At 45.5% G+C, this 10925-nt stretch overlaps 1 protein-coding gene across 14 annotated transcripts in view; it reads left to right on the forward strand.

Annotated features, from left to right (window-relative positions):
• Positions 1-10852, forward strand: part of EZH1 (enhancer of zeste 1 polycomb repressive complex 2 subunit) — a 56123-nt gene extending 45271 nt beyond the window's left edge. For 10 of the 14 annotated variants that reach the window (XM_056816702.1, XM_001362916.4, XM_056816703.1 and 7 more), the window contains 9 exons: positions 1865-1956; positions 3404-3444; positions 4030-4155; positions 5612-5790; positions 6294-6389; positions 6779-6860; positions 7325-7405; positions 7837-7921; positions 8369-10852. In XM_056816702.1, coding sequence (XP_056672680.1) covers positions 1865-1956; positions 3404-3444; positions 4030-4155; positions 5612-5790; positions 6294-6389; positions 6779-6860; positions 7325-7405; positions 7837-7921; positions 8369-8429 — 843 coding nt within the window. In that variant the 3' untranslated portion in view covers positions 8430-10852. Of the gene's footprint in view, positions 1-1864; positions 1957-3403; positions 3445-4029; positions 4156-5611; positions 5791-6293; positions 6390-6778; positions 6861-7324; positions 7406-7836; positions 7922-8368 lie in introns of those variants that run through there. The other 4 variants (XM_007482162.3, XM_056816709.1, XM_056816708.1 and 1 more) reach the window with 2 other exon arrangements.
• Positions 10853-10925: the final 73 nt, after the last annotated feature.

Raw genomic sequence — 10925 nt, forward strand, 5'->3', positions numbered from 1 at the left:
TAATATTTATTGATTGACTGAAGACAACATGTCTCCTGACTATTCATGTTAGGTTGACATAAAGCTTCCTCAGTATTGATTCTTCCTGGGATCAGTATTAGATATTACACAGAAAACTGCTTCTTCCTTAGAGAATCCAACTCTATCCTCCCTGGGCATGGCCTCATTCATGCAAGGACTCATATGCCCAATGTTTTCTTTTTCTTCTCTGTATCATGTTCTTCCAGCCTCCTGCTACAGCTTTCAGTTTCTCTCTGCCTCTTTAGATTCTTTTTCCTCTTTATTTTTTCCTTGAAGCACTTCTTTCAAGGAATCCTTGAATCCTGATAAACTAGAGAGTAAAGGGCTAATCTTGTCATCCTCTAGAGAAGGTGTTATGGAGCCTTGGATTGTCTTAAGGTAAAGGGCTGGATAGATTTCATCTGTGTAAGTGTTGAAGGGTATCTTAGGAGCTACTCTGGGTTCACACCTCCTTTCTGTCTTATGTCTTTGTACTCAAGGTGCCACTATTGAGCTGCTGCAACTTTTTCCTTAATATATTGCTGAAATTGCCTAATCCTTGGCTTTGGAAACTCCTGAGTGATCTCCCATCTTTCAAGGATGTGGCATTTCTGTTTCATTCTAGACAATAACTAGCCCCATTTCTTGAAAGGTGTTTCATTTAGACTTCCTCTTGTCCCCCTGCCCATCAACCTCCCTAATTGTTTCCTTACACAAATCACTTTTCTTGATTTCCCCTATTACCCCTTGAGTAGAGCTGTGGAATCACACCCTCAAACAGAGTTGTAGTAGCAGCTACTAATGGTTTGGATTCAGGGAAGAAGATTAAGGATAGGAAAATGAATATAGGTCCCTTTTATATGCCAGTCAACTGGGCTATGAAGGAAAAAACAAGGGTCCAAACTTGTCCATATGGTTTTTTGGAAATACTTTGATGGTATCGTCTTCCTAGTTCTTTATTTTATGAATAGTGGGGCCCTATAAATTAAAGAAGTTTTATACACTCAAAATTTCTTCACCATGTCTGATCTGAAGTTTATCACCCAGAAGTGATAGCTTGGGATGGTATCCTAACCAAAGCTACTCTTAATATTAAGGTAATGTGATAGAGTTGAAAAAGTGCCAGGATAGGAGTAGAGACCTAATTTTAGTCTCAGTTCTGGCACTAACTAGTTGCGTGACTTTAGAAAAACAACTTCTGCTCTCTAGACCTCAGTTTCCTTGTCTGTAAAATGAAGAGTTTGAAATAGATGACCTCCACTACTCCCACCAATTAAATAATTTTGTGACCTCAGGAAATGGTGAAAATTCTGAGCCAGTATGTGACTGCCTTTCTTTGGGTCTTAGTTTCCTCTTTTGCTAAATGAAAGTGGCATGCTAGATGATTGGTAATATATCTTCCAACTTTGTGTGATTCTACATCTTTCCCCCAATAGAGGGGGCTCATGCTGAGAGCTAGCTACTGCTTTTGAATGCTGGTCCCTTGTCCAAAGACCGGAATCATTTTATAAAGTCACTCTCTAGGTAAGAAGAGACATTTGCTGGACAAGAGTTAAGGATCCCTTCTCCAAAAAAAAAACTCAAACTCTCCAAAAAAATATTGCTTATTTGAAGCAAAATCTGAGGGGAAAGTTGGGGATCAGGCCAGCATGCCTGTGGTCAGTACTGCTCCCTCCCAGTCAGGACACCAGCTGGAGAATTCAACTGCAAAGCCATGTGACCTCATGTCCCAAGCAATTCAGACCCCCAGGGGCAGTGAAGCCAGCTGCCTCTGAACCTTTGAGAACTGGCTTCCAGCTGGGGTCCTTTGTCTGGCCAGGCGGCCAGAGGGAGAGTGACAGGGCCTGTTGGATTTCTCTTCCAGGTCTTCCAGTTTGCAGTCAAAGAGTCACTTATCTTGAAGTTGCCAACAAATGAGCTCATGAACCCCTCACAGAAGAAGAAAAGAAAACACAGGCAAGGGTTGAACAAAGCACTTTTTGTGGCTGGGAGGGTATCGATCTTTTCTGTTCCCTGTGCTTGGGCCTCCCCTTGGACTTCCCATCTGTGTTCCTCCCCACAATCAGGCAAAGCAGCGTGTGCTCAGTCAGTTTAGGATTGTACAAGTAGGAGAGTGTGCACATGCTCCCTGGGGCCTGGGAGCAGTTCCTCCCCCTCTCCTGCTTGTTCCCCACTCATGCTCTTCAGTCTTGAATAGGCCACTCTGGCTTCACATTTAAGCTCCCTGCCAATGAGGCAGCAGGAGCTGGCTCTGTTACCCCAAGGGCAGTCCCTCCTGGCTGGATAGTTAGTTACATTTTAGCCCCTCCTCAACTCTGTCCAGAGTGCATTCTCTTTCTTGGATTTTGGCAGCTTGTGTTATTTCTCTCTGGGTTGTCTAAAAGCACTGTCTTCTAGCATTTGCCTAGAATTGGAATTTTTAAAAAATGTTCTTCCTGTCTTGGTGCCCTGATTGATGATTATTACCCAGTAGAAGAAAACAGTTCTGGGTATGGAACTCACATTTCTACAGCACTAAGTTTTACATAATAATACAATGAGGTAAGTAGTACAAAGATTATTAGCCCTATTTAAAAAAAAAAAAAACTCTTACTTTCTGTCTTAGAATCAATACTAAATTTTGGTTCCAAGGCAGAATAGCAGTAAGGGCTAGGCAACTGAGATTAATTGACTTGCCCAGGGTCAATCAGCTAGGAAGTGTCTGAGGTCATATTTGAACCCAGGACTGTTGTTCTCTGGGACTGGCTCTCTGTCCAACTGGGCTACCTATATTAATTCCATTTTTATAGATTAAGACACTGAAGTTTAGAAAGGTGAAGTGATTTCCCTGTGGTCACACTTCTAAGTAAATGTTGAGCCAGGATTCACACCCCAGTTATTTGGACTCCAAGTCCAATACATTTTCTCTTATACTATTTCTCTTTCTTAGATTCCTTTCCTTCAAAATAAGCAGTCCCATAACAACTAGTAGGGCACTCCATAGGGCAGAAGTTTGTGTGTGTGCGTGCACATGCACACACACCTCTCTCTCTCTCTCTCTCTCTCTCTCTCTCTCTCTCTCTCTCTCTCTCTCTCTCTCTCTCTCTCTCTCTCTCTCTCTCACCCTTTCTCCCCATCTTTCATCTTTGTTTCTATTCTCCTCAAAGGGAATTATTAGCATCATGAACGAAACATAAGTTTTTTTTGTTTTGTTCTGTTTTGTTTTTTGTCTTCAGTCAGCACAGGCTAAATAAAGGTCTCTAGTTTTCATGTGCTGGAGGCCTGGCCTGATTCTGATTTTCACAGGCAGACACTAGTCCTCAAACCACAGTCCCTCACAGTAGGTTATATTTTATTCAGCTGCATCTGCAGAATCCCTCAGGACTATGGCCCAGACCCTACTCCTCCTGTCTTTTTCTTTCAGGCTGTGGGCTGCACACTGCAGAAAGATTCAGCTCAAGAAAGGTATGTTGTCTCTCAGCTTCTTCCATCAGTTCAGTCATCAGCCTCTCCTCATGTGGCCACCCACCCACATCACCCCTTGGGCAGCTGCATTTACAGACCCTGAGCAACTCTTGCAGATTGCATGTTTCTCTGCAGTCCTTCAGAGGAGCTCAGCCTGTCATTGCAGCTGAGAAGGCCACGATCTTCCTCTTAAGTAGATGGTGTGGTCTTTGTGTCTTTGGTGGTGTAGTGTTTGCCAGAGTCTAGATCTTGTTTTTCAATAGATGCTCTGTAGTTCTTGGCCTCTCCTTCCCCCCACCTCATATTCCAAGTGATCTGGAGGTTAGCCTTTCTTTTGTTTTTTTTTCTTACCTTGAGCCTAGGGGCATACAATAGAATATAAATTCGTTGAGAGCAGGGACTGTGTTTCATTTTTTGTCTTTGTATCTCTTGCACAGTGCCTTGAACCTAAAGGAGATATTTAATAGACTTTTGCCAAATTAAATATGGCTGCCCCAGCCTTTTTGGATTAGGGTTTTGGGAACTGGGAAGAGGGGCAAAAAGCATAGTCACAGCTGTGTTACTGGCCTATTCCCTATCTCCTAGATAACTCCGCCACACAGGTGTACAACTACCAACCCTGTGACCATCCAGACCGTCCCTGCGACAGCACCTGCCCCTGCATCATGACCCAGAATTTCTGTGAGAAGTTCTGCCAGTGCAACCCAGACTGTAAGCCTGTACTGCACATAGCCCCACTGGCACACACATATCCCAGCTCTCCCTTCCTTTTCATGCTCTCTAAGCTGCCCCTCTCACACTCTGGATTTATTATGTCAGGCACTCTGCCTAGGGCCAAATAGGGCCCGAAAGTCACTGCAAAGCCTTGAGTTGGCAGGTCTACAGGACCTGCCTGTCCTCCCCTGTTTTACCTTCAAGTGGTGAGGTGGAGACTATGGACAGCTCTTGTCCAGCATATCCAACAGCCCCACCATTTGAGGGTCTTTCTGTTTTCTTAGGGCATTTTCTTAAATTTAATTTCAAATCTATATGTTTATAATTAAATTAAATTCATTTTAATATAATCTAGTAGGAGACAGGGATCTGATGATAGCAGAAAGTGGAAGGAGGGGCAAGGGGGGGAGGATAGGTTGCTTGCATAGCCCTTTACCTCACCTCTTCTCACAATGCTTCTTCCCCCTCCACCACCCTGTCCCTTTTTGGCGTAGTTTACCATCAGTTCTGACCACAATGGGCTGATTGACAGATAGCAAAGCCAGAGCCTGCAGAGCTTAGAGGCCAGGCAGTTGAAGATATGAGTACCTTCTACCCACAGCAGATACAGATCTTAGCCACTGCAGATCATTCTGGGTAGAGCAGTAGGTGGAGGGCAGGTGGGAGTGGAACATGCATGGTGTTGTCAAAATGATACTTGTTCTTAAGGCAGAGATTTGCCAGTGAGTAGCACTGATTGTGCTCTTTCCAAATTACTACTCATCTACCTTCCCAATCCTCACAAGCAAAGGGAAAGATCATGCTGGGGAATGAGCTAACAGCACAGCCTTTTAGACATTTGAGTCAGGAAGGTCTAAGTCATAAGATCATGGAGTTAGGGCTAGATGGACCTTCAGGGTCACTGAGGCCAATTCCTTTAGTTTACAGATGAGGAACTAAGACCCAGAGAAGTAGAAATGATTCATTCAAGGGCATGCAAGCTATAGTGCAGATCCAGAATTTGAACTCAGATCCTCTGATTCCAAATGCAGGTTTTTTTTTGTGTTGTCCCATACATAGATGCTAGATTATAGAACTGAGAGATTATATACTTCAACTCCCTTATTTGATAAATGAGGAAACATCTGATACCTAGGAAGGAGTGACCTATACAAGGTTACATAGGTAGGTAAGTAGTGGCACTGGGTTTTAAATCCAAGGCCTCTAATTCCAACTCCAGAACTCTTTCTACTACACCACACTGCCTCTTATCTTGGCCAAGATACTTTGTGGAATGGATATTGAAATGGGGCATATACCCCACTCCCCACAACATCCTCAAACCCATCCCATTCACCTCACTGCTACCCTGTGAACCACGCACTCTCACCAAAAGTCCAAAGAGGGCCATGTTTTCTTAGGGTTTAAACAGTGACCTGACTGACCCCAGCAGCTTTTTCATTGCCCCACCCAGGTCAAAACCGATTCCCAGGCTGCCGCTGCAAGACCCAGTGTAACACCAAACAGTGTCCCTGCTACCTCGCTGTTCGGGAATGTGACCCCGACCTGTGTCTCACCTGTGGGGCCTCAGAGCACTGGGACTGCAAGGTGGTCTCCTGCAAGAATTGCAGTATCCAGCGTGGTCTTAAGAAGGTGTGGGCTGCATGGACTGACTCCTCTGGGACTGTGGGTTACATGGGAGTAGAGAGGGAATTGGTTATGAAAGCTTTCCTTTCTCCTTAACTCCCTGGTGCCCCCTGCACTGTAGCTTCCCCACTTCAGGAGCTGAATATTGAAAGCCATTTGTCCTTTTTATCTTTTCTCCCAAAGTGGGGAATCATTCAGAGAACCAGTCCATTTAACTCACTAAACTGAGGAGAACAGAAAGGTAGAGGGTCTTGCATCTACCTTCAGTTTTGGCTTCACAAATGGCAGTAAATTCCTATGGACTCAGAACTAAGGAACCACCTGCCCTTGGGAGGATAAGAGAACTCACCCCCCCCTCAGGTTTTGTTTGTCTCCCACATAGAACAGGGTAGATTTTTGTCTTTCAGATCCTTTCAATAATTGCCTAGTACTGCCCTCTATGTTACAACCCCCTACCCTTCCCCATAATGCCTGCCATGTAGCCTGAGGTCTGAATGCCTCCTCCCTAGCACCTGCTGCTGGCCCCCTCAGATGTGGCTGGATGGGGCACCTTCATCAAAGAGTCTGTACAGAAGAATGAATTCATTTCTGAATATTGTGGCGAGGTAAGCCCTGCAGGTTTGACTCAAATTCTCACAGTGGGAGAGGCTGATAACACCCCCTAATTTTTCTATGGGTTGGGCAGCTATGAATTACTCCCTAAATGTCTCAGTTCATCTTCATGTGGCCTCTCTTAGGGATTCCAATGAACCATCTGCAGTCCTGAAACAAACCACTGTTCATCAACTCCTAAGCAATCTAACTCATAGAGCAAGAGTGGCAGGAGGGGTCAGATGGTTTCATTAATTTTATTGTTAGGTGGCTTAGATAGGTAACAGAATCCCCCAAAGCAATTAACTCCTTGTGCATCCCTGTCCCCTCCATCACTGAGGGGGGATTGTCCTGAACAGGCATCCCAATTTACATCCTTGTTTTTCACTTCTCCTGTCCCTAGCTTATCTCTCAGGATGAGGCTGACCGGCGGGGAAAGGTCTATGACAAGTACATGTCCAGCTTTCTCTTCAACCTCAACAACGGTATGAGAACTTGTCCCCACTCATCCTGGGCCAGCCCTTCTTCCTCCAAGCTCTGCTTCCATGGTCTAAACTCACAGGAAGCAGGTTGGAAAAGGTCCCTCATGACTTAGTGTGACACCAATGCTGAATCTCACCAGCCCCAGATGAAATAAACATTTCTTCATTTGTGTGTATGGCACCAGCACTTGATTATCTGTGATACACCCAGGAGAAATCTCCTTACCACAAATAAAGGTCTCAGGGATTTAAAGTGAGAAAAGCAGTAACCTGGAAGGGGTTCTAGAAGATAGAATTCCTTCTTCCACCCAGATATGTTCACTCCTATCTGGAATTCCCATTCAACTTAAATCTCAGCTGCTTTGGGGAAGTTACTTGAGACCTAAACATCGAAGGCCCCAAGGATTGTTCTCTGTGTGAAGGGCAGAATGGTGAACCCAGGCCTTTTCATTGTTTATCTCCTACAGATTTTGTGGTGGACGCCACCCGGAAAGGAAATAAAATTCGATTTGCAAACCACTCAGTGAATCCCAATTGCTATGCCAAAGGTGAGGTTGTAGGGTATATGGCAGGACAGACTGAGTTCTAGGCCATACAGACCCTCTTTCCTTGATATAAATATATAGTGGTGTCCAATTTTCAAGATGATTTTTTGCTTCTCAAAAGTGCTTTTCTCATTCTTTACTTTGCCCATTTAGAAAGACCTCTCTATGGACACCCTAGCCCATCTAAAAATTCTAGTCAGGATAAAAAAATCTAAGGGTATTTGAGAACAGATACCCTCATTGGTGGCTACTTCTTGCCTTGGAGAAGTGCCCAAGACTGAACTATAGGAACAATCTTCCCTTCAAGGAACCATCTGCAGAATTAGAAGTCAGAGGGAGTGAGAAAATTTCCCATGTCTCACTAAAAAGCTAGAGGGATTGGCCTGAGGTTAGCCAAGAGCCAAAGAAAAGGCCTTTGGTTTGTTTTATTTCAGTGGTGATGGTGAATGGAGATCATCGGATTGGAATCTTTGCCAAAAGAGCCATCCAGGCTGGGGAAGAACTCTTTTTTGATTACAGGTAAGGCCATTAATAGAGGCATGCTACATGACATAGGAGGTTATTGTGGCTGAGGGCTGAGAGCTGTGGAGAATAGGGTACCACCTCATCCCCTTATGTTTTTAACTCTCATGGCTTTCCCTTAGAAGAGGCCTTTTGAAGGACAGCTAGATAGCTCATTGATAGAGAGCCAGGTTTGGAGACAGAAGACCCAGGGTTCCCAACTGGCCTCAGACACTTCCTACCTGTGTGACCCTGGGCAAATCACATAATCCTAGTTGCACTTAGTATTGATTCTTAGACAGAAGGGAAAGGTTTGATTTTTCTTTTTAAATTATTTTTAAGTGGCATTAGGAAAATGATAAAACTGGAGATTGAGGTTGGAAAGGGAAAGAAGACTGGGGGCTCTATCTTGTCAAGCACAAAAGTCCTGATTGCAACCAGATTCCTTCCTTCTTTTCTTGACAGGTACAGCCAAGCCGATGCCCTCAAATATGTGGGGATTGAGAGGGAGACAGATGTCCTCTAGTCTTTCTGGGCCCCAACTTCCAGTGCCTCTAACAGTGCTGCCTCTGCTTTCATGCTCACATTGTGGCTGCTTCAGTCTTCTGCACTGTCTCCTATACTCAGAAACCCTCTCTTCTTACCCCCTTTGTAGTGAAGCAGTGGGGGAGAAGTTCTTTGTCTCAGTCAGAGTGAAGTCTGGGGGCATGTAGGACTCGGATTCTCAGGAAAGAAAGAGACAAGGGCAAGGAGGTGTGGGGGAGTGCCTCCTCCCAGCTCAGAGGCAGACAGTAAAGGCTAGGGAACTGATAATGCTAACTTGGTTTCCTGTTAGCTCCCTTTGCTGGGGGCCAGACCTAGGGCAGTATCTATGGGGATTAGAAAGTCAGCAAAGGCACTGTCTTATCTTAGATCTGTAAAATCAAGATCCTTCAAATAGTTAGGTCCCCAGCACCCTCTCTTCTCTGACCCTAGAACCCGGGAAGGATGGTAGCAGTGAATAGGACTGGAAACCAGAGTCATAGAAGGTCAGGGCAAAGTGTGTCCTGACAGTACAGACAATTTAAGAAGGGGGTTGAGTCTTCTTGCTACCTCTTAACTTTCTTCCCCATTGCCTGGTGGCAAAGGTTAGCTCAATCTGACCAAATAGAAGTTGCCAAGAAGATCGAAGTGTTGCTTCCTAATTAGGCTAGGTGTGAAAGGGGCTGTGCTCTCTCCTCACTGTTCAGGGAAGAACTGGGCTGATGACAGGACTTGAGGGGTAGGAGCCTTGGAAGAAGGTTTTGTCCATGAAGATGGACTGATATTTTCAGACTTCCAGGAAGGAGTGTCAAGTTCCCTACTGCCTCCTTTGCCACTTATCAGGCTCTTTGGAGTGTCATGCTGCTGAAATGTTGAAGAGTGTAAGGGAGGGAGTTGGGGGGGGGGGGGGAAGAGAGAATGTGAAAATGTATGAGTATGTATATTGGGACCTATTTTGTTCTAGCTTCTTTCCCCTCCCTTCCCCGCCCCCCCCCCAGACCAGACTAAAGGGGCCACTTAAGTATCTCTTCAGGGTGCAAAGGTCCAGGTACAGATTGGGGGTAGAGGAGTAGGGACACACAGGATGCAGATATAATTTGCTTTCCTGATTTTGGCACCTTGTTTGAAATTGGTGGATTGGTAGGTATGTATGGGGGTGGGGACTTAACATGCATGTGTGTAGAGATGTCCATACATGTAATTATAAACTGGCAGTGCATGGATGTGGGACTAGTGGAGCTTCTGTTGCTGTTAAGTATTATAAGGCAGCTAGGTCCTCTCAAAGGAAACTTGCCAGCAAAGCACTTTAACTGTTTCCTTTAGAAGACCTGGAGGCGTGGGTGGGAATAGGGATTAAACTGTGGTCCCTGGGATCCCACCCCAAACCTAGTTTCTGAGGAGAAGGAGGTTGCTTTCCGTGCATCCAATTCCCTTGGGGAGCTAAGAGAAGTTGTGTTGACAGAGGGATCTAGTCACGGTGAGAGTGGGGCCAACCAAGGAGATGTGTGTCTGGCAGTTTTGCTGAGCTGGCAGGGAACTGGGGAGCGCCTCTGTGCTTAGGTGGAAAGGACATGGGCAAGTCCAGACTGGCCTAGGGAGTGTCTAATGAGGGTGCAAGGCTTTCCCCCTCTTTCTTTAGGGAGGAAGTGCCTTTCTCCTTGATCTGGACTGATCATTCTCTTCCTGGCCTTCTACCCTTAGGTGTGTCATGTTAGATCGGGGTGGAGTTCCTTCTGGCCATTTTAGTCAGGGGCAACCATGCTTCTTATGGACATTCTCAAATCACCTTCTCAGCCAGTTCAACTGGCCATCTGCCCCCTTTTCTCACCCCCATCCCCAGCTGCCCCTCAAACATTCCTAGCTAGCTCTTGGCAGGGGCTAGATGTTTAGCCAGCCAGCCTTCAAAGTGATTTTGAAGTCAAGGACTGCTGTGTGATGAAGGGAATACTCTCCCTTTCCCACCACCACAAACTACTATGGGCACTGACTTGCTCCTAGATTAGAGGGGAAACCCAGAGACATTTGTCATCAATTCAAAAAGCCTGAACAGCTCAGCCTTTTTTCTCCTTTGTTGGAGTGGGTTTTTTGAGGAGTGGTCTCTAGATTAAGCAGCCATATACTGGCCAGGAGAGGGGTGGGGGAGGGCAGGGTTTTTGTGCCATGGTTGGGATCAAAGGAACTTTTACCACCCTTCTTTCAGGCTCTCTCTGGTTTCCAAAGTCACTGGAGTTTATCCCTCTTATCTCATTCAATCCTTCTTAGATCCTTAGGATTCCCTGCCACCCGAAACCTCTCTTCTCAGTTTCCTCTTTTCAGGAACGGGACAAGGAGGCTTGATGGCAGTGGGGCTTTGTTGCCAGCGAATCTCATGCACTTTAAAATCCTGTGGCTTGTGACCCCCTCATCAGAATAAAGTGGTAGAAATTATTCTGTAGTAAGTGGAGCAGTTTGTTTCTGGTCTGCAGAGAATTGGTGGGGAATGTGGGCACAGCTCTGATCG

This window comes from Monodelphis domestica, chromosome 2 (genome assembly GCF_027887165.1).
Source record: "Monodelphis domestica isolate mMonDom1 chromosome 2, mMonDom1.pri, whole genome shotgun sequence".
NCBI lineage: Eukaryota > Metazoa > Chordata > Mammalia > Didelphimorphia > Didelphidae > Monodelphis > Monodelphis domestica.